Genomic DNA, 24552 nt, shown 5'->3' on the forward strand with positions numbered 1-24552 from the left:
TCGCGTTTTCCTTTGTTCGAGATCGTCCAGCGATTTGTCGCAATTTTCCCTTCTCGGAACTTTGCACTCCGCTCGAAGGGGGTTGAAGTGTTATTAAACGGAAGGTAAATCGTTCTGCTTACGGGTTCGATCCGAAAGAACAAAGATCGGAGTGGTAGAGGGAGGACAGCAGAAACTTTTCTCCGCCGAAGAAGTAGCTCATTGATTGCCCGTTCGTCGAGAACTTCTGCGACCGAGTCAGGAACGCAGCCACCCCCGCTAGAAGGATAACTTTCGCGCGGCAATATTTCCGACACAATGTCCGGTCACGTCGATATGAATCGTGTAACGAACTGTATGGGAGCGAGGCGATCCAGTTAAAACTTTAATAACGAATTAACAAACCCTGACAGGGATTGAAACAATCGAGCAAAAGAGACGCCAGACGTCTATCGGAGCGTGTGTGCGAATAACAGTTGAAAATAGTTTTAATTAATACATCTGCGATGTTCCATCCTTCCAAGTGCACCGATACGTTCCTCGCATCGCGTATTTTAATTAATTAAAGCTCCCAACATGGCTGCTACGACGCCGCTGATCGGTGTTCGAAGCCATTTACATTGCTCGATATTGTTCTTTGAAAAATAATTTTATCGTTACGGGAACTGAAATATCGTTCTGAAAATATTTCGCGAAATGCGATAACGTAATGCACGTATTTCACTAATGAAACGTACAGCGAAATAAAATACGTTCAAATATTGTTCTTTTTCAAGTTTCCATGTCTGCTATTATATTACGATTATTGTAATTAATGAAATATGCTCGTCGAAACGTGCGTGCCGTGTCTATACGACTGTTCGGGTCGATGCAAAATTATTAAATTTCGAAACAACTCGAATATACTTTAATTACCATAAAATTATCTGTACAAGAATAAAACTAATTACTCGAATTAAGCATTCTTGCTACTAATTATTTCTGTTTCTCTTTGCGAGAGTAAACATGAAAAAATAAATCGATTTAGTGGACACAATTCGGCGACGGCGACGTTCCATTTTAAGTATCAAGCATTATTGAAAAAAAAGCTCCGAAGTCGTATATTTTCAGAGGAAATCGCGTTCCATCGGATCTGATTCATTAAATGCCAGAGTCGCATAAAGGAAACGGATCCGCTAATGGGAAATATCGACTAAGCGTGTCTCGATTCGTTTCCGCGACGGGATAACGAGAAGCATGTCACCGCTGACCCTAATTCCGACGATGAAATTAATTCGGGGTTATTCGATGACACTTTGAAGGAGCAATTAGCGAATGGCTGCGGATTCGTGGATCCTCGTGTTTCCTTTGACGTGGCGCGTCATTAGACTGCGGATGTTATACACTTACGATTTAGGTGAATATTGGATACCACGTGCATTCGAATACTATTGACCACCATTCGAACACCAGTATTATACTTGCACTCATTCGCTGTATCTCTAATTTGTCGGAGAAGCTGTCTTTCGGACCGACTGACCTTCCCACTTTTGAGCAGAAGAAGCTGCTTCCGTACCAGAATTTGGTAGACGGTAAGTCGTACGTACCTGGAACAAAAAATAAAAAATTCGTTGTTATTTTCATAATAAAAAATGATATTAAATTGGTTGTTTTAAGAAGATAATTTAGCGGAGCGGATTAAACGAAAGCAAGAGTTCGCATATCGTAATCATCGAAACGTACGCATAGAGAAAAATAGCGCTGATAGTTCGAACTCCGGCTGAACAACCCACGTGGCCAGCTGTGAACTTCCGACAGCGGTTGCGACGATGGCGATGACCGAAGTTGACGATCCTCCAGGCCGTGTTCGGCAACTGCTGAAGCGCGGACGCGGATAGAGCGGAACCGCCGACTATTTAGCGAGCCGGAGTTCATTAAAATGCGGTAACCCGGCGAATCAACGGTAATTGAATCGACGGGTGTCCGTTCGACGACGTTCGTTCGACTGTGAGCTAACTTCTGCCTCAAGTTCGACCGCCGAACGGCGTGTCGATCCGGAAGTCTGTCGCACGGAAACTCGAGCGACGCTCTCGACCGTGCGCCGCTTCCGTCGATCTTCCAGATTGGAATTCGAAACTTCGAACGCTCGTTGTCCTGCGTTTACGGACGGTTCGTCGGTCAGCGTCGGGTGTCGTCGTGGTTTTCGATCCATCAAAGATTTTTCAGACAATCGTCGACAAAAACTCGCGGACGTCTGTCGCATCTTGTTGGTGACGTGTTTCTGTCACGAAAGAATCGATACTCTCTCGTAAGTACCTGCCTTCAACGATCAAATTTACAGTGTCGCTGATAACCCATTTCCATCGACAAGCGGTCTTCGTGTTCTCGAAGTGTGCCATAACGCAAACACGCAATACCTTGCGCGCAATTGTAGCTCTATCGTTGCACTTCGCTGAAAGTGGAGTGCCGCTGCTGTATCGTTCGCGGTAAACAGGCGTTTTGCCCTCCGATAAAACTAAGAAGAATTTAATGACAACCGCCCGCCTTTACCCGGCACGAGAACGTTTCAGAAAGGGCAATTTTGTTACCCCATTCAGCTCGGCATTCCGTTTGGCTCGGAGCCGTCGAAGACAGGCAAAGATACCAACTAATCTTTCGAGCACCCATCGCGGCTGGCTGCAGTGGCTGTTAAGGGTTAAATCGCTACCGTGAGTGCTGGTGAAATGTCGTTTCAAGATCGGGTATATGGTTACGCGCGAGCGACGAGTACCCTCTTAGGCGACGCTAAAGCGGGCGAATATTCATGAACCCACTCGAAGGCATGAGAATCCGCGCAACTGTTTCCAAGTCAATATTTGATACCGTTGGAGGTGGGGAGGAGCGTTTTGACAGCGAAAAAATTCACGAACACTTCTTCCATCAAACCTTGTCCTTTTGCTACTCTTTCGGTTTTTTTCTGTCTTCGCAGTTCGCACCCGTCGTCGAGTGTCTTCCCCTAACTTCGAATATCAAATTAATTTGACGGTGATCAGACCTAAAGCCCCCTGTTCTTTTGCCTCCAGTTCGAAGGTGCATAATAATTGAAACTCGTGCGAACGAAAAAGTGTCTTCCTTGAACTTATCTCGACCGATTGAATATTCATGGCCGCTCGTCAAGTCTTTACCAGCCCCTGCGACGTTTCCGCCACGGTTGCCATGGACTTAATTGAAAGGAAAAAACAGAAGACTGAGTAATTACGTAACCAGACAATGGAGACCATTTGTCCAAATTCGACACAGGCAATCTTAACGTTGGAAGATTTTTATATTTAAGCCCCGAGTATTTCGAGCGTCTGTGGTATCACTGACCTAATTATTCGAGCCAAGCGTGTCCTTCGGAGGCATTCTCCTCATTTACCAATTATGCGCCGTAGTCCCCAAGGTCCTTCCGGACCAGTGACCTGTCACTTGCACCTAACAAGATGAGCTAGAGTCTCCTACTTATTCCAAGCCCCTTCGCTCTAGCCAAAGGGTCTTCTCCGCCAAGGTCTCCAGCAAGGGCATCGTAAATTCCAGCTTCTTATCACGATTACCGAATTAGACAAATCCTAATCGAAAGACTGTCTCTTCCCGCCGAATCCTCTCAAACGCCAATGAATTTGAACCCAAATTAGTACCACTGGCAGGCTCGAACTTCCCGCTCACGTTGATTCGCGCTCTCCGGAATAGCAAAACAACCAGGAAACTTGTTGAAACTTTAACGAGCCATTGGAAAGCGAGGCTCTTTGATTCCTCCCCGCAACGAAAACGGGAAACGCCAATGTTTCGGACGCAAAAACTTTCCAACCCCTTGGCTCCTCGACCATAGTCGTCATATTTATCCGAGCAGCAATCTGCTTTCGCGAGCGTCTACTACCCCTGTAAACAGAAACTCTCTCATGTTTCTCGCGGGACAACAAGAACTTCCTGCGCGTGAACGATGCTCGATCGTCGAAATCAAAATCGCAGCCGAACGATGGAAAAGCTCGATGGAAAATTCATATACACGCGCACAGTCATAAATGCGTGTACACAGCCCAGGGTTCCAGCTTCCAGGCGAACGGGCCGCGAAATTCGAGGCACGTCGATGACTGGCGGTGCGCGGTGCACCTCATATAATTTGGAATAATTTATGCGACCGACTAATTAATTAATCGATCGCCAGGGAACGTCCATCCGTCAAGGCTCTCCCAGCGAAATTTCATCCCCTGGAAATTATGAATTCCTCGCTCGAAACACCGAACGCTCGTTTCTCGCTTCCTCGACGTTGAAACCGCCCCCGGTCGACAAACACCCAGGGGGTTGAAATGCTAAATCGGTCGAAGAGTCTCGATGAAACAGTGGAGATGCAAAGGGGGAAGGACAGGTCGCGAAAATTAATATTTTTGTCAAGTTTTTAGATGGCTGGGGGATTGTACGTGTTAACTCTCCGTCGTTAAATATACGTCCAGACCAAGAGCGATTCGGGAGATGGCAACCGAATGGTATCGCCTCTCCAAGAAGGTTTGTTTGGAAAATGATTTCAGCGGCCACTTGGAGCGTTGATTTATACGCCGCAAAGGACGAAACGTGAGAGGCTGCAATTCGCGGGTCGTTACCCTCTCGTCATCGTTCGTTCATCCGCGTTCGCGAATCATCTTCTATTTCTTTTTCCAGCCTTTCTTTGGAGCGGTGAGTAAGCGAATCATAACAAACGCGGATAACGTAACACGTTAGGAATGCTGAAACGAGAAGAAGACACTTTTTTCTCCCCAAATCTCCTCGAGCTCGTCGGACTCTAACAGTGATTCGAGTAACCAGCTGTGGATTAGGTTAGTCCGCGTGCACACGCCACCTATGTTGTATTCAAATGAGTACCAGAGCGAGCCGAGTTCGTGGGGCCTCACTGTCGTCAGTCGAGGCAAGATTGGTTCTGCTGGCGTCAAGACAGCGTAACTGTTAACTCCCTTATCATACGGTTATCCCCGGTATCCATTATACGAGCGGGTGCCGAGCAAACGGACAATTAGACGGAAGCCGGTGTCCTCCGGAATCCCTGGTTATATTCAAATTCGTTCCTCCGCGGGGGCAGCCCTGGAAACTGACCCACTAACGTCCGCCAATTGCTCGTAACAGCCCGCGAATTAACCCTGGCTAATTGCCGCTAATTCCGCTAATTGCACCCCCGACTGTCGGGGTACAACTTTTCGCTCTCCGACCGTCCTCCTCTTTTCGATCCTAGATTTTCACCGAAGGAGGAACGCGAACAGAACCGAGGAGAGATTTCAAAGGATCCTATACAGGGTGTGTCCAGAATCTGGCGAATCCAGTAAAAATATATAATCCAAAGTCTATCTTCGCTGCTATCGATCTCGCCTGTATCTTTACCTTTGGATTCCACCTACTTCTGCTACCTATAAAAATATACTAAATTCGCCGTATATAATAAAGTAATATAATATATATATAATTTATATAAAATAAATTATTCAACGACCCGACATCCATTCCCGCAATCGAAAAAAGAATTCTCGGATCGAGCAGACGGAATTTAAATTTCTCAGTCTATCAGGATGAGGGCAATTTATTTCAAGACCACCCTCTATAATTTCGAATTCCCGCTAGAATTGGCAGCTCGACTCGAAAACTAACGTTACGGCGGTCACTCGTGTGGAAACCTTCGAATGTTCCGAGCATTCGACTTCAATAAAATGAAATTTCACGCTCGATGGAGTATCGGTCCATGTTGCGCCGATTGGGTTTGTCTCGCTAGGCGAGTGCACGGAATAACTTTAACCGATTGTATATACACTTTAGGGAGAGAGCTTGCAGAGAGTTGTAAGCGTCGAGCTGTAAATTCTAATCCGGTTTTCGGTCTCAGACCTTTCGAGAAACGCACCGCAATAGGACAGCTCTACGCCAAGGGACGGTACAGCTGTTCCAGCAGAGATTTCCATGATGGACGAGGGAGTGAGTCCAGAGGATGAATTATTATATCGCGTAGGCGAATAAATCTTTTCCCACGAGGCTCCGAATCCGAGAAAACAAACCTTGAGAATTCTGGGAACACTGGACTGAACGCGTCCGACCATTACTCGGTATTTCTACTTCTATGGGTCTTTACAAAGGAGAATACAGTTAAAAAATTTCCGTTTAAAGGTTTACGAATATTAATTTAATATATCCACTGCGAATTTTTGAACCCGTTTAAAATTGTTAAAGATCACCTTCACCATTCGTTTCATTGCGTTAGAGTATCTATGTCAGGAATCTTATTAAACTTGTCGAGCATAAACCGCGCCGATAGTTTCGACGGAGCGTGCATTGTCTTCGTAGCGTAAAACGGACGTTCGGAGCATATTTCTCCGTCTGGGGCAAAAATACGACAACGGTTCGAGATTAACTTTCCCCTGGCTAGCAAACAGTTCGCCCCCTGAATTATGCCGAAAGTTGTGTACCCAGCCGCGGTACTGTTACGTTCCCGTGTCGTGCGCCACGTTTTATTGTTTTAATAAAAGAATGAGGACGTTCGCAGCGATATATTGTTGTCCGAATTGTACGTCCCCGCGAGTCGAGGATTCCCATCGCGTGGGCATAAAACGGGGAAATGAAAGGGTTTACGGACTCCCGCTTCCCGTGGCGGTGGTCCTCTTAAATTTAATTATGGCCCGACGATAACGCGGAGACGCGGGTATCAGAAGAACTACGGGAGAGGCAGTAAAGATGCGGAACGCGGACCGTTACCTCCGAGTTACGAGGGTAATACTGGATTTAGTGGGAGTCACTCGGCCGTCCGTGAACGATCGTCGTGCATTCGTTAATTTCCAGCTCGACGAAGCTGACGATATTCACTGAGAAATGAATTCATCTCTCTGCCGCGTGACGTACGGTCGACGAACCACGTCGAAGGTTTTCAAAGCGCCGAACAATTGCTCGTGGGAAAATGAATCGAAAATGTAGAATAAAATTTTCTTCTGAAAGACTTCGTTACCGAGATAATTAATTTTGAAAATTCGCTGGACGTGCGCGTGAGTGGAGTATCTGACCACTTCTACTTGCACGGAACCTTATAAATATTCCACGTATTTCTGTAGGTGTTCTTCTTTTATGAAAAATGTACTTCGAGTATAAATAGCGGGACAATGCAGCGAATATCTTCATAAGTAGAAACAGCCAGCAGTGGCCAGACACTTGCACGACAGTCCGCAGTTGTACTCGTTTCATTGAATAAACGTGCCGGGAACCGCTCGAGTTTCTCTAATTCGCGGTATTTAATGATTTCTCGCGCTTCGCCGCCTTCGTAAAATTTATACGATACACAAACGTCGAGAGCTTGTTTCACATACGGGAAACAGCGCCGGGAACACCTGTCCGCCCACACAGGGGGTTATACCACTTAGAATGGTAAAACTCACCGCGTATTGCGCGTTGGACGAAGAGACGCGACCTTCTCAGGCTCGAATAAACCCGGTATGCTAATTTATTACGCGTCGTCTGTTTAATTCGGTGCCGTAGTGAAACACAAGAAGTCTCTAAACCGTGCGAAAATATTGTTAATTATACGTGGATGGCGCGACGGAAAGTTCTTAAAAAGTTACCCGACGGGAATACCCTGCACAATCCTTTTCATTGATATAGCAATGCTGGAGCATATTTTCCCCGCGATATTTGGTAATTAGCCCTCTAAATATGTTTTAAAAAATACGAAATGTCACGTGCGATGTACGATGAAGTTATTTGATCGGCCAGACGAAGATACTCCGAGTGGAAACTAGGGAGACACGTATGCACGAACATGTATCGTCCACGTAACCAACGAACGCATTAGGGAACGCGGACACGTTCGAAAGAGAACGGAACCGTGGAAAAGTATGTTTCCATGGCCGGTTTCCCGTTTGCGCCAGTAAATAAATAAATAAAGTGCCAGCCGTCCCGGTAGGCACGTACCTGCAGCCTCCTGCAGGCTGACCGGAATGTAACCAACCTAAGAACGAAGAAAAATGTAAGAGACTCGTCTGGTGGATCGCGCGTATTTTTGCTAGGACGCCGCGACGCTTCCCTCGTAAACTCCTGGGCGCTATCTTCGAGCGCACGGATCCGTTTATGATCCCTCCGGGGAATACACGGGATGCAAGAATTTTTATCCGATTCGTTTCGGCCATAATTTCTTTAATTTTAAGATATCTCGCCTCATTCGATAGCCTTCGAGGAGTTGAACGATACTCATCGGACTTGAAAATTCGTTAGGCTCCACTTTTACTCGGCACGATAAATTAGAAGCGATAGATTAAGATCTGCCGTGGCGAACGCAGAGGCCGGCCTAAGCCCATCTAATTTGCCGATTAATCAAAATTAATCACCGCGAAATGGCTGGTTCCCGTGACAGGCCTACGCGCCAACTCTGTAACCGTTTAATGATCGGTTCCAGGCGGCTAGCGTTCGAGAAGCTTCGAGAGACACCAACTACCGCTAATTGGTATCAATTCCCGATGCTCCGTATACGCAGTAACAGGTGACGTCGTTATCCTTATCGGGTTTCAATTTCGAACACTCGAGTTTCTACATTTTACATTAATACAGGAATTACGACCGATGCGATTGAAATGAACGGCTAACACCGCGAATTCTCAGCAGTTGTCAGCAGAATCGCCCGCCTTAACAATTGCGCGCTCGCGTTGCCAGCCAGGTACTCCTCGATTCCATCGTCCCGAAGCTCACGTACTCTTACCACTACTATCGTTTATCCCATAATCTGAAGCGAAATGCAATTCGCGTCGAGTCAGACGTTTTAATCAGCGGCTGTATCACCCACAAGTAATTAAAAGTAACTCGACGCAGTCCGGCCACTTTTTCCTCGTTCGTACCGCCATATTCCCCTTAAACGCGGACCGTTTCTTCTTTTTACGCGCGGTAACTTCGATTTAGAATTCGCTCGCAGTCCCGCGAGAGCGACAGGAGTCGAAAAACTCGCGCAGCGAGTTACCGAGTTGCCCGAAACAAAGTTAAAGGGCTCTCGTCCCAGGAATCGCTGTCGTATGATTTTATTGCACGGTGCTTCGCCCGGTCGTGCACGAGCTCGCATAGATAGCAGCTGCTCCGTCACCAGGGAAGTTTCCCCACGCTCTACGGCTCGACGCAGCTAGCCAGTTTCCTATGAAGTATTTCATTGCCTAATAAATCGCCGATTCACGTTCACAGGGATGAAACGAGCGGCACCGAAGTGTCTCCGCTACCCTTCGGACCTACCCGCCCTGAAAGAATTACTCCCTCGTCGTAAAATCCCGTCAAATGCGTGAACAGAGGAAAAATTTACGCTTCTCGCTGCTTAACACTCGCACCGTGAGTACTTTCGAACTCGGAAATCGGCTTTCTTTTCAAATTCGCGAGAACTTTGAATTAAGGGAAAAAATATGAAGTAGAAAATGCCAAGGTCTGCTGTTACAGCTCCCAGATGTCCCTTTAAAAAATCATCGTCGATGAATCATGGAATATTTCCTCTTCTAACCTTACCGGGATTCTTCTTCGTGGGTTCTCCGATCGATCACATTATGCGATAAGGGGGTTAATCAAGCTTCGAACCGTTCTGTTCCGTTTATGGATGCATTCCGAACGACGACGGCACCCAGCGAGGGAAAATGGGGTAGTTCGCGGCGACTCGGCGTCCTTACGCGAGGAGGGGTTGCTCGAGGAAGGGCGATGCGAGGCACATGCCGCCGTTCCCAGGAGCGCTGGAATTAAGCTGGCAAAGGAGGACGGGATCTCCTCGTCCTAGGAAGAGGAAATCTTACCGCGGCGAAACTGGCTGAAATTGCGGATTATGCGGTGTCTCCTGGCGGCGGAGTGTCTTTTTATTTCGCCACCCACGGTCGTCGCGATGCCGTGCGTTTAGCATTAAAATTCATGGAATAATAATGCGCCGGTCGATCGTAAATACCGTATCCTTCTTATTCGGGCTCGCAATACCCAGAGACGACCCTTCGTTTTCACAACGGATCCGTGGAACGATGGCAACGACTCGATATTCAGGAGATCCAGGAACGCCAGGATCGTTCCACGTCAAATCGATCATTCCTCGCAGTGGATGTCGGGGATTCGGTTGAAATTGAAATACGATCAGATCCGTGTAAAATTAAGGCGCGTATAAGCCATCGTTTTCCTGATAACAAATTACTTGGAGAAATATTGGCTTGTCCAGAAAGTTCGCGTCGATTTTTAAGAAAAATTCAAAGGCACACGTGGACTTTGAATATTTCAATTTAAATGAATGCTTCGTGTTTCCAAATAAATTTGTAATTGTTAATGTATATGTAGGAGTCTAAACGAAAAATAAGGCACGGTGGCCACAGTCGACCGCTTTACCTACGCGACCAATCCCGTACTCTATGTTTCGCGACACTACATATACTTTCCAGACAAACCAATATTATACGGTCCTTGGAATCTACGCGCTTCAAACTTAACTTAAAGTCAATTCGTATTTTCAATCATCTCGCGAAAGTAGTTGAGAGGCACTGGATTAAGGGACAGACGAATAACGCGAAGGGGGCGTAATTACGATTTGAATTTAAATCTCGAATTAAGAGGACGACGAAACGTCGCACCGCTCGCGCGTACTGTTTGCTGGAATTCTAATGCGAATTTCGTGACGCGGTTCTCGGGCTGGCAAGAAAAATATTTAAATTGCGAGGCGGAGGGAGTTTGTTCCGCGCGTTAAAGTAACTTCGGAATATCAAGCCCGACGAACCGGAGAAACGAGCGCGCCCGTGCGACGTTAACGCGTTACTGAAAAGTAGAGAATAACCCGCGACAAGGATTAATTCAACGTCTGCCGTGTTCGTATTTCGAACGAACGCGGTTTTGGAAAAATTCGTTCGCTACTGAAACGCCGGGCGAACACGATACGACATTGTCAACAATTTGCTTACCGTCGAAGTAACCTGTATATAAGAATTTATGGACCGGTACAAAAAGTTTCGAATTAATGCATCGCGTACTTTGCGCTACAGAAATTTCGAAAGTTTTCTACACGAGACACGAGGAACGTCGACGTCCAATAACTTGGCTGCTCAAGGTCACTCGACCAGTATCCTTTATGCTCGTCACACGACGCCCTTAAATCTTGCATGGCGATCCACGGGATTCGAGGCAAGGAACGGCGGAAGTTTCGTCGGGGTTCGGGATATACATCCGTTCAACTTTACACATCCTCGTCCAAGGATGCGGCCGATAGATCGAGCGCACAGCCCGCGACCTCCAGGGCTCGTTCGTGTCGTGAATAGAAACCTAGTTTCTGGCGGAGGTCGCGGGGTGGGATCGCGTTGTACGCGGAAGGGAAGACGAACAAGGTGACCCCGGACGAGGCTGGTGTATTGGATTGAGTATTCCATATTTTCCGCGCTCGGTCGACCGGAAGATGGAGCCCATCCGACCGGAAGATCCGACAAAGGCTGCTTATTGGCCGACGTTACTTCGCCTTCAGATGTTTCGCTGCGATACGAGCCTTCCCCGACCTCCCCCCACCCCCGTATAAAAGATTATTACGATTTACCTTTGAATACTTCGTTCCACGATTCCTCTCTGGGACTGACAATACTTCTCTAACCGAGTGACCCCGCGAGAGGTACGATGCGATCTATGGATTTTGAGCTAACAGATTGTCGGAGAATATTAATATTTTACGCGTTGCGACTTAATAATTTCAACATTCTTTTCGTGTTATACTTCACGAAATTCGAATAAATGAAACGATGAAATACCATCGAAAATGTTCGACACGATCTGGAATCTATCGACACTTGAAATTACAAATCTGTTTGACTAATTAAAATGGTGGAGCAATAATTATTCAACGAACAGAGGAAATTAGCATATCGAATGTACTTCATTGATATTTTGCATGATATCTGCCGTTCATCAAGTAATCTGGCTTTAGACAGTTATTTGTTATTTTGATTTCACAATGAAATTTGCCTATGTTTAATGTCGTTTCTCTCGAACTCGATGTATCCCTTTCGCTCCGGGCATACGTTCAATTTCATGGAGAAACCCAACCAATTCGTCGGTATCGATGACACGAAGAAGTAACGAAAAATACAGAAATTTTTATACTCAGGAAATACAAGAACCGCTATTGTTCTGTAGAGTTAAAAAAAAAAAAAGAGGAAATAATACAATGTTTCGAACAAAAATTTTACCCCATAAAATGAAGCTTCCTGAGACTGTTCAAACGACATTCGATAATTTAGAACACGCACACGATCGTTAAACAACGAACTCGTTCTTCGAATCCGTCCAATTCGGTCGAAATCCGGCGATAAGCAAGAAACGGATAGCAGTGAATCATAGTTTGCTCGCGGACACGAGGTACGATGCCGCGGTCAACATTTGAGGTTAATTGTTCGCTTCCCAACCGAGGCACGATACAAATCGAGTTTGCAATGTTTCGGCTACTCGAGTACCGCGCACAGACCGCAGGAATGCATTTGTCGATACACGCGTCAATCTCGAAACCAAGTTGCGTCGCATGCTATCGATGCATACCTCTGCGAAATGTTACTTTCTCGTTTCGTGGCCCTTTCCACGAGTTACTCGAATCAAGACAAGAGAACATCGGGAATTATGTCGAAGGAATTACAGAGAAAAGATTAATAAATTGTTTTCGACACAGTACCCTGATTCGAGAAAAAAATACTGGCGATGCGTACCTTTGCCATCTGCGACTGCGTGCTCTTAGCCTAGTTTGCTCAACGCGATACGTTCACGGAAAGTTCCAATGTCGAAGCAGACACGCGATAGGGCGAAGAGGGAAAGGGAGCTGGCCACGTGTAATCCTAGTGTACACGAAATCCGCGATCGTTACCACTTCCGTCCCGCGGGACAAACGCGTGGTAACGGAGGGCAAAACCCACTCGCGATTTGTCGATGCCGGATTTCATTAGCAAGTTTGATTTAATTACCGGCCCTGGTCACCGGCTGGTCACGCGACCGAACCTTTAAATCGCACCCTCCATTTATATCCTACGCTTTTATGACAACAGCCGAGGTTTCCTCTAGTCTCGGCTAGGAACATTTTTGGTTTGCTGTCGAAAAACATTTATTTATTAAAGAAATCTTACCTATTAATTAAAAAAAAATAATTTTCGATGCCCTTTTTAAAAAAGTCCTTCGGTTTTTCATTGAAAAACTTTTCCAAGTCGAAGACATTTTCTTTTCTTTTCGGGGGCCCCCCCCCCCCCCCCGTAATACTTATGGAAACAATATATGAATTTCGAAGGTCGGATTACCACGAAACCAACGAGATTGGGCCACTTCTAAAAAATGGCCCTCTATCCTTACAAAAGAAGAAGTCAGGTTCACTTCTTTGGAATTAATTGTCGAAAACGACTTTGTTTCAGTGGCGAACTAATGCTTCGAGCACGCGAAAGCTTGTCGCTGTCGAAGAATATCGGATAATCGCGACGGGGGAGGGTGAAGGGAAGAAGAACCTCGACGGTTTTGCACGCGAGTTATATCGAAGTTGAAAGCTGCGTGGTTAAAAACGACGGCCAGTGCCGAGCAAAGAGTTAATCGAGTCACCGTCGACGGAACAATTCGGTTCTAGCCCAACCAATCGACCGTGCTCTCGGACCGCTTCCGTTTTTGATCCTTTGTTATCCGCTCGTATATCGTCGGACGATGAAAACCGCGCGGTTAAGAGAGACCAGGGTGAAACGAGGGGATCCGAACGAACGCAGCCGGAAAAAAGTAAACGCGTTCGTTATATGTTCCTCGCGGTCCTGCAACGAACAGAGAAAAAAAAAGAACTACGGAAGTATCAAGCGCGATAAAGCTTTGGTTTATTAGAGGAAACGATCGTTCTTGCGCAGCGGTTTTCAAAATGAAATGATTTAGCGCAAATGATAGGAACAGAAGAGCGAATTATGAATCAAACAAATTCAACGACACGTCTGTCGATTGGTGCTAAAAAGAATCGAGAACAACATAAAGAAAAACGTTAAATATTTTATTTACCTTCGTTCGTATACCAAGTCCGTTGAAAAATAACAGCTTGAGATATTCGCCGTAGTTTGCGAGGAGTATTTCCAGCGTCCGCGAAAAAAACTTTTAACGCAATCCTTAATAAGTGACAATGATGTACGTTCGTTTTACGAGATAAGAATCCGCGAGTGCTGCAGTAACATAAAGTTTGCGAGAAGTTTGTAAGGATCGCTGAAAATATCGTCCACGTTGTCCTGTACAAAGTCGCTCTTGCTGCGTTTAAATATTACAGAGGTTTCGAGAAGATTATGTCCCCTGCTGCAATTCAGGATTGGCGAGACGAGACCTGGCTGACTCGATGACGCAGACAAGGGTTCATTAGTTACGAACATATTTAGACAGATGAGTCGATACACTGCGGAGTTAGCCCGACTTAAATTAACATATTCACGTCGCGAGGGACGTAAATACGCGCGATTCGAACTTTTACTCGAATACCGATAAATACCGCGAACGCAGCTCAGCTCGAATTTCCGATCCCCGTGCGATGGAATACAGTTTAAAATTCAACGGAAGTTTGTACAGCGATAAAACTGGAAAATCAATTTCAGAGCTGGTTAAAGAGGGTTAGCGGAAGTAATGGAAACAGGTCTGATAAAGAATACAATTTGTTCAAAAACGCGGAGTAGAAACTCCTTTTAATCCAGTTATACTCGAACTCTGCAGTCGAGGCGTGCAATCGAAATCACATTGGATTGGCTCGTAGGCGGAAGAAAGCACCTCGTCATCCCTTAAATACTCGAATTACACAGAGCACGAGACATCAGTGGAGGCGCGACTAATTTCCTGCGACGGTCTAGGAACGATAATATCAAAATGCGCTAGGAACGGAGTCGCGGAGGAGTGGCCAGGCCTAACCAGCTTTATCGTCTTCATCATCATCCTCTTCCCTCGCTGAGAAACCAGCCGATCGCCGAGGGGAGGATCGAGGCAATATATTTCAATTGTAAGCGTTAAGTACTCCGCTCTGACCCATCCCTAGGCCAGCAGCCGCGAGAGCCGTTGAAATTGTGGAGGCTCGCGTCGAGCAAATCTTTCACCGTTTCACCCCCAGAACCACCCACCCCTTCCTGGTCTGTCATCGATTTCCATCGAATCCGTGTCGACAGAGACGTTCGAGCCTATCCGCGTCTCCTTTCAGCCGTGCAATTGGCTCGACGCCTGGATAGATTAAAATTGCCTCTGCGATTTCTTCCACCACCCTCTGTGCCCCTGGGATCGAAGCCACGTGGCTAGATTGCACCTTGTAAACGACCCTCTTGAATTATCTCCGAACGCTTTTCACAAATCGCGCCTGAAAGTCCCATTGTTAAGTATCCTTGGAAGAAATGCTTCCTTGGAACCCTGTTAAGGGATTTGCGCCAGGTGGAACGACTAATGGGTCGTCGAAGGACCTTTTTGAGGAATCAAGAAATGCCACTTGATTTAGATAACGATCCGATTCGGAAATCTAATACCGCGTAAAATAATAAGTAATCCTGTTCTTTTAACTTGCCACAAAAGTTGCGTTTCAAACAGGAATTGCTTCAGTTCTGGTAGATGTCCAGTCGTACATACCTGAAACAAAATATAAAAGAATTCGTTAGTAAAACTGTAAGGTACCGAAGGGTGCTATGAACGATATAAAATGTCTTAAATGAAAATGAAACGGAAAAGGACTTAAAGGGAACTTGACTAGTTTGGGAAGACAATCTGAAATTCAACCAGGATCGACGTTCGAGCTTTATAGGCGAGAAATAAGCAGACTAAAAGAGTGAATCGTTAACGAGAAAAATAAATATCGCGATTAATTATGGAGAAACTGTTACGAAAAGGTTAACGAGAGTCGAAGAGGCAACGAAGACGCTCGAACGATTCAAATCCGATTTTTTCGATTCAGGTATACTTCCTCGAATATGCTGAGCGTTACCTTCGGTAACGTTTCGTATCTGGGGAAATTAATGCTTGTATTAATAAAACGATTACGTAAATTCCCGGTCGATACAGGTAATTTATTATGCAACGTCTTCTGCCCTCGTCTGTTGAATAATCTTTGACATAATAACGCTTCGCAAAATTAACATACTATTCGTGGTGCAGTTTTTCGTAGAAGAGGAAACGGGTTCAACGGACACGTCCCTCGCGTTTTCCCATTTGGAATGATCGACGCTCGTCGTGAACCGAATTAAGGTTTCAGAACGCGAGAAGCGCAGAAACAGGAGCGAAGACGAGAGGCCTCTGCCAAGTATCACTTGACCGCGCCATAAATCTCTCGATACCGGCCCTCAAAGGCGAAGAAAATAAAGGCGGTTAAGGTGGATGACGACGCTGCTAGTTTTCGCCGTGTCTTCGACCTCCGAATGTATACAGTACACAGAACGGTCCTTCGTCGCGAGTAACAGCGAGCCGATAAACGTTACGTAACAAGATTATAAAAAAGATTCTAAAAAAAAGAACAGTCTTGTTTCATCGATCTCAATAATGTGATCTTCGAAGAAATTCTCCCAAAGTGAGCTGTTTATGTAGCTATTAATATTTGATTTTTTTTTAACGTACCTCCTTAGAATTACCAGCAGTCAAAGGGTTAATTAGATTCAATCAAAAACTGACGAACCATCGCGTGTTGCTATTCGACGAGATTGCATGCTCGCACGATCCTAATTCGAGTTTCGAAGCTCCTCGCCTCCTCCCACGATTCTCGAGCTATGCTGTCCCCCTGGCCGCGGTATTGCTGGCTTAATAAGGCTAATGGAATTACGAGAAGAACATACAAATCCGTCGACGGACGGCTGCTATTGGAAAAATCAAGCCGAGCTATTGCAACCAGGCCTCATGCGTTCAATCACGTTGTTCCGCACGTGACTGGTTCCTCGAGGCTACGGGCCGTTTCACGTCAAATCGATCACTTTTCGTACCTACACGCGATGGATTTGGATTCCCTAAGGTGGTATCGATGTGAATCGCAGTTTTATTTTAAATAAAAGTAACTGTTATTACAGTAACATAAAAAATATTCATTTCCAAAAGAAAGATGCGCGAAAAGTAGCAAAGTCTAGCTGGGTAACGCTGGGTTTCGCCTAGTCCATCCGTGTTTCATTCGATCACTCACTCGCGACGTACGAATTAGGGTCCTGCTAACGAGCTTGCGCGCGTTGGACGCGCTTTCGGACGGACAGCGCCGGTTCGCCCGCGATAATTCAGCCCGCGAGACAGACCGCGAAAGAGCAATTCTAATTACCGGGCCGCTGATTGTCCGAGCCAACTAGAGCGAACGGGACGGGGAGATTCTACGGTGCAGCAAGACGAGCTTGCACGGCCAGCAAACGCTCCTCTGCTCCCCTCCCACTCCTCCCACGTTCGAAAAAACTAGAATCGTTTAATAATCGCGTTTCAACGATGTTCAGCAACATTGTTCCATCGAGCTCGTTTCTCTACCTCGACGATTGTATTGCTCGCTTTGGGAGAATCACTTGGAAGATACGATATCGTTTGGTCGTCGTTGAATATTTATTTATTTCGTCGGAGTAATGCAATTATTTTTGATCGTTGAACGAGCATTCAAAATTCATTAATAGTGGTTGCTTTTTGGCTGAAATGGTTAACTACCGATGCCTTCGCCTCAATTGCCGCGCGATCGTGCGAAAAATCACGAGTGCCCCGCAGCGAAATCACGAGGCCAGCGATCGATCGAATCCTCGTTTACTGTGGAGAAAGGAAGAGGAAGGGAAGAGAGAGGGAGAGGGCGAAACCGCGGTGCGGTTCGAAAATTCGCCGCGAACCGGGGCCGTAAATTGAAACGTAACGACGCCCGATCGCCAGATCATTTAAATATGTATAAATCGGGCCAAGTTATCGTCGAGGCTGGTCGCGCGTGTCCCAAACGAGCCGAAAAACGTTCGGAAGCGAACCGAGCCGGGCGACGGTCATTTTCCGCGACAAATTCGTTCGCGTTTCAACCATTTGCCAACAGGAGGGGCAGAACTTTTCGATCGGTTTTCACAGGATGAATGTGAAACGCGCGTAGAATTTCAAAAACAATGCAGCCAATTTAAAGGCTCGATCGCCTTACACTTTTAAACTCGAACAAAGTCCGCTATGAGCCTTGTAAGCTAAGGCCGATATCTCGCTTACCATCGACTCTATCGCAAATCCATAGAGCATAAAAAAGTTTGTAAATTTAATTAACGATAACTTTGCTTCTGCACACTTTTGCTACGGAAGCAGCCGTAAGCGAGATACGGAGCTTCGCCTGAGCCTCGTAATTAATCGAGTACGCTTACATCCAACCGATTTTCAAACTTATATTTCACGATGGAAGAGTCTTATTCCACAGTTTTCATATGTTTTAGCACGGACAATCTCCCCCTACCACGACACTTAACGAAAGGCTCGAAAATCGGCTCGGTGCCATTCCGAAAGTTACTCGTAATTAATTCGAAGGATAGTCGCGACCGCAACGCCGAGCCACGCGAAACGATGTCCAAAGAATGGCGCGTGAATCGGTTGGAACGGGCGTCGGGTGTAGTTGTAACGACTTTCGGTGGCTCGAATACGCTCTCCTGACCCTCCGAAACCCATTAAAACCGCGGCGAACTTTTCCAACTTTTCGAATAATGGTGACTGCGTGCCGGCACGCGTGCTCCCGGTAATTTCCCGCGCTTATATTTCGGCTTTATTACCACCCCGGCAATTATTGAAAAGTTTCCGCGGGGACGCGCTCTAAATGGCCCTAAACGCCGCCAACTGTCCTCCCGTTACAGCGTCGCCTATAAAATCAGGATTTATACCGTCGCATTGTTCCCCAAAACGTTTCGCCATTAAAGGGGGAGTAGTCGTTCCATGTTTCGACTGGAAAGTAAGAATTATTTCAGAATTTATTCCGAGCGTACAGGAACGCGAAATTTCAAAAAATATATTTTTCTATGGAATAGAGCGAATAAAACCAACCCCTCGAGAGGAAACGTCGCGATGGGTTTGAATTTTTACGGCCACGAATCCAGAATTGTTTCAGACTAACGTCTGCTCGCTTAGCAAGAGGAGACGGAGAGGTTCCACGGACTGGTGGTCGTTAATCTCCCGTGAGCAAGCGATAACGAGACTCTGGATGGCGCACGCGTGCTTTTTGCACGCGGAAGGGGTGGGAAATTCAATCACGAAGTCCTAAACGGTTCGTATGTTGCCCCTACCCACGAAACAATCGAGTTTCAGGGGACGAACCCCTGTGTATTCAACGCGGCGATACGTTGCCCTCCAGCCACCACCGCCACTCCCTCCCCCAGAAAAGTTTCCATTTTCAGCGCTGTTTTCAGAGAAAACTGAAGCAATATGACGCCCGACGCACCATGAATCAGTTGTTCTGTATTCTTTCCATTTCGTTGCGCCAACATCGCGTAACATTTAAACGCCATTTCAAACGGACGAGGGCGGACGCTAATTGGCCGTTCCATTCTTTCTCCAGCTACGTCTCTTCGCCCTTCTTTCGAATATCGATAGGGCACGTTTCGATCCACCGCTGTGACACGTTTTCTAGTTTTTCTTTATTTCGTTTCGTTACACGTAGAAAATTAAGGCCTGAACTAATAGAAAGTAATAAAAAAAGGTTTAACAAACGCGATGCTCGAAACGTTTTGCCTTTGAAATAACACTTGGAGTTACATGCGAATTTCACGCAAAGCTTCCAAATTGACGATGTAGAATGAACGCGACGGAACTTTCTCGACAATGTTATCTAACTCGCTCTTGCGTAACGTAAACTGTGTTAAATATTCAGGAACTGCAACAACGTTTACGGAACGTCTGCGATACTACGAGAAATTAGCCAGAAGTGTGTTTGGCAATGGAGGTCACTTCGAATATATACCGTGAACTAAAGTATCAACTAAAACTAGATTTATCTCGAAAGCAAATGATTTTGTTAGTTATGTCTAGTCCATCCTTTTCGCCAAACCCGAACCGTAGAATTTAAGCATCGCCCGTATTTAACTATCCACGACTACTCTAAATCTTTTTTTATTTCTTTACCGTAACTTAATCTTGTATTTGAATTTTCACTTGGATTTATTTTATTTCGCCGTACTTAAGCGAAGAGTTACTTCCAATTCAACGTTACATCGCGCGACGTTTAAATGGGCGAAATTATTTACCGCGGGCAAAGCGAAATTCGCACGGTTTCCTTTAGAACGTCCGGACCGAGACGTTTCGTTGGCAGAAATTCACCGCTGGCTCGTTTCGAATTTAATAACAGTCGATACATATTTGCCCTGTCGTCGCCATGAGCTGCGACTGAGTTGACCGTCCGCGAGGTTCCAATCTCGCGTTCGCAATACGGCCGGGTGCCATTCGAATAATTTAATATTAGAATATTTTATGAATATTCCAGTGCCCATTAGGCACAGGATTGACTACGATATAAAAGTAATAAACAATTTAGAAGATAGAAACAACTTTAATATAAGCAAAGCGAGAAAGAGTGAAAATAGTCGAATTGCAGCACGAGACACGTTCCTGTCTTCGGCGCGATAAAACTGTTTCTACTCGCAGCCACTTGTTTTTTTTATCTGCTCACGGCGATAAGCGTGAATTTGACGCTGCCAACATTTTTTATATCTGGCGTTGCGTTCGCGGGAACGAAGCAGCTTAAAAATCCATGCATCCCCGCGATCCGCGATTCTCGTCGCTCCCGCGAGTCCATCAACGAATATAATAGGATAAAATAACGCTCGTCGTGCATTCGCGCGAGTGCGAAGCGTTTAAAAGTAAATACGCGAGGAACGAAACGCGAGTGGATCGAATCTCGAAAGCGTCGCGCATGGCCGAAACGGTGAATGGGGATTAACGAAAGGAAGAGAAACCCGCGATTCCGTTTCGCCGCGACTCGTGGCCCTATTGTTTCGTCGGGGAAATAATTACGCGAAAGTAATTGCGACGTTTAAATTCGAAAGGCGACAGATATGGGACGATATCGAGAGACGCGAGTTCTTTTGTTCAACGGATTCCATTAAAGGAAGACTTTGTTTTCCTCGTTGTACCACAACAATTTCTGAAATGTTCGAATAGCACTCGCGTTGCAGTCGAATTATCTGTCATCGATGGTAAGCTTCACCGCGCGATTGACCATGTCGTTCCCATGGATGTTTTCGTACGATGGGATCCAATTGATGATGACTCCGTTTTACTTTACTACTGAACGAAATTCACCGAAAGCGTCCGAGTACTCAGGTCCGGGAAAAATCGAGTAGCAATCTCGAGTTCCAGCGGAGACTCGCGACGTTGGAATTTAATAGAAATTACGACCAGTCGGGAACGACTGGAAATAGGATTCGAGCGCGACCGCGCTTAATCCGCGGCCATTTAAGGCGAAGCGAGTCGTCGCGGTACTCCTCGCTTGAAAACAATGAACGAGCGAGCTGATTTTCGCGACAGCCACGGCACGGCTGGATTATGGAGGCATTCTGCCGTGCCGACGATGAAGCGAGATTTATTGTGATTGTTACACGCCGCTGTCAAAAGCTATTTTCGCTCGGGCTGCTCGCCGCGCGCCATAAGTCACGCCGCGCGCTTCCCTCCGCTCTCGCGCACAGCTCTCCCTCTCTCTACTCGCTCACCGTGGAAATATCGAGCCAGAGAAATATCCCGCGCAAACTCTAAATCTTCTCACGTAAACTTTCGTTTCCCTCGGACAAATTTCGTCCGCGACCGATTCGATTTATTCGCGGGGAAGGAAAGAGGATCGCGAACGATCGCAGCGGAAAAAAACCGCGGCGGCCAAGTCGGTCGCGGAGCTACACCGTAATCTCATCAATTTTCCGAGCTACCAGGCTGCGATCTGCATTTGAAATTAACGAATATTCCATAGATATTCGAATGCGTCAACTAAACATTCGATATTTACGTTGCTCGAATATATACAAGGTAATCATGATTTAACACATTTAATTAGGCACGCGAGACAGAGAAGCAGATAAGGAGATATACAGATAGATCGGTAGATAATTAGATAGATGGGTGGATACTTAGTTAGATACGTGGATACATAGGTAGGTAGATAGGTCAGCGAATAGTCAGATGGAAATATAGATAGCACTGGGAACGAGGCTACTTAGGATCAAAGTTAGGTCAAAGCAAAGAACATGTTACGTAGCGAGATAAAAAGATCAGACCTAACAGAAATTGCGAATCATGCTTCATGCATCGCTACACAAGCCACCGCTTTCTACCCAACGCCGGACCGATCTTTGCTCCGCCCTACAACGATGTCAATGTTACTCGGAAAAGCCTGCACTAAAAGCTTAGAACCGCAACGGTTGAGCAGACACTTGGCGCGCTATTTATCGTCGTCGAGGGCTACTCGGGGATCGGTAGCGATCGTTAGACGGTGGCTAAACGACATTTCGTTATCAGAAAGCGCTCGAATGCTGCTGGAGGATCCGTGGCAGGCAACAACGTTAACCAGCTTCCCGTGAACATTCGAAGCTTCTCGAATGGGGATGGGCAAGCGGAGAAAGAAAGGCTCGCGGAAAAACTCGTAGAAGGTAATCGTGGTACGCGGACCGTTAAACGGGAGAAAAACCGCGCCGGCAATCTCGACGGTGGCGGTATAGAGAGATTTTCCCTGGCTTAAAGATTGGCCAATTTCCGACTCATCTTGTCGGATCAGGAAATTTCTGGTCGGTCTTCCCGACGATCGGGCGCATCGTCGGATGGGCTTGGTTCCTTTTCGGGCAATCGCGAGAATCGATCGGCGAGAACCAAAAAACCGGTTGGGACCATCGACGAATAGTTGTTGGGCTTCGATAAGGCCTTGTCCAGATGAAGCGCGACTTACGCGCGGCTTACTCGAGGCCGCCACTGTGAGATACTAGTGGTCCATCTGAGAAGCGAAGTACCACGAAACCTCGAGTCGCGCGACAGCCACGGTACGACTGAAAACGATGCATGCTTTAGGGGAATTAACGACTGCGACGATTTTTACGAGGTTTCGCGGTGACGCATCGCCGGTTGCACACGTCTACACACTCTGCGCGACTCGTAGCCCGCAATCTGACCCAAATCTGGAAGCGCGATGAGAAGAGAAGAAACCGCCACTCGTCTCGTCCCAGATGCTGGTCTCATCTACCAAATGAAGCAAAACGGCGAATGCCAGCCAGAGGGAACTATTGGGACGGTTTTCTACGCCGCACGATGGGTTACAAATGATCTCGTTGAAGGCGTGCGCGCGATCGAGCGTGTGCACGCGAGAACGAGCACGCTACTCGCACGGAAGATCGATAACGAGTCCCAGAATGCGCTACGGGTACACACACACACACACACCCTCCCTCGCGCCTTTCCGCTGATAGAATATTATTCAAATACAATTTCAATTGGTTCTTTTACAGTAGTGCTTCTCACTCTATCTCTTTGTATCGTTCGGGCCGTGGCTCGAGCTTCCAAACTTTCCCCGCGAATCTAATGCAGCCTTCTTCCTCGTGAATTTTAATTAACGTTCTGTTGAAGTTCCGTGATACCGTTTGCCCGAACTTACAAGGAAATTTCACTCTCCCGCTTCTTTGCCCCCGTCGCGAGCGAGCGACGGAGATCAACTTCTACGAGTGGCTGCCCGCGACTGCGCGCGGCTATATCGCCGTTATTATCTGAGAGCGCTTCGCAGAGGAGAGTACTGTATACGCGCACGTTTCGGTCTGGGGCTACTTGAACAACGAATAAAAACGCGCGGAAGTTCGTTCTCCGGAGTACATACTTTTCCGTGTTTGGATACGATATACTTTTTCGATTACATAATTTTGTTGTGCTCTTGAATTACTAGATTTGAATCAAGAGGATCGCTACGAGTTTCTTTTTTATGCACTTGAGTGGAATCATCGTCTCGTATCGTTTCGCTTACCTACACCTCACCGTCTGACAACGAACCTCCGCTACTACCAGGGATCGAGGATTACGCGTAGCGCCAACATTCCCACGCTGACCACCAAACTCTCGCGCCATGTTTATTAATAATTGACCGATCAAACAACTCGCCACCGAATTAATATAAATAACTCCTCGTCCCTCGTGTCCAGGCTAATATACGATCCGATTACTATGACGTATCACCTGACGCCTCCGCATTAATTACTAGATCGCTCTTTGCGTATGCTGTTTGCGATTAATTATATTTTCGTTGGCCGCGCGTCGCTTTAAACCGAATAAATCAACCCCCGATCGTGATAAGCGTCCCCCCACCCCCACCCCCACCCCACCCCACCCCACACCCCGGCGCTATCCGCCTCTCTAGTCGTCCAACCACCGTGTCGAGGGGGTGAGGACGGGGGTAAAAAGTTCCAGTCAGTCATAAATCAATCCTAGCGCGATTTACTTCCTTGGAACGACGCCAGGCAAACGATGGAACCGGAATCCCCGGAGCCAAACGATTTCTTCGTTCTTCTTCGTCTTCTTCGTTCGAGCGAAGAAGGGCCAGAAACCGTCCCGGCTTTAATCTCTTATCCCTCATTTCGTCACAGCGCGTGGAGTACAGGAAGGAGGATCCCGACGGAACGTATTATCGGAATAATCGAGTAACGTCGGATTAAGCTTGGAATTTCA

The 24552-nt window shown here is 46.6% G+C and overlaps 1 protein-coding gene across 3 annotated transcripts in view; it reads right to left on the reverse strand.

Moving 5' to 3' along the window:
• The window catches only part of LOC128895924 (protein vein), a 224301-nt gene that overhangs the window by 152258 nt on the left and 47491 nt on the right, over positions 1–24552 (reverse strand). Inside the window, exon 2 of one of the 3 annotated variants that reach the window (XM_054158938.1) lies at positions 1499–1565. The exons of the other annotated variants lie outside the window; for them this stretch is intronic. Within the exon in view, the coding sequence (XP_054014913.1) occupies positions 1499–1565 (67 nt within the window). The remainder of the gene's footprint in view (positions 1–1498; positions 1566–24552) is intronic. 3 annotated transcript variants of the gene reach the window in all.

The sequence above is a fragment of the Hylaeus anthracinus genome, unplaced genomic scaffold (assembly GCF_026225885.1).
Source record: "Hylaeus anthracinus isolate JK02 unplaced genomic scaffold, UHH_iyHylAnth1.0_haploid 5, whole genome shotgun sequence".
Classification (NCBI taxonomy): domain Eukaryota; kingdom Metazoa; phylum Arthropoda; class Insecta; order Hymenoptera; family Colletidae; genus Hylaeus; species Hylaeus anthracinus.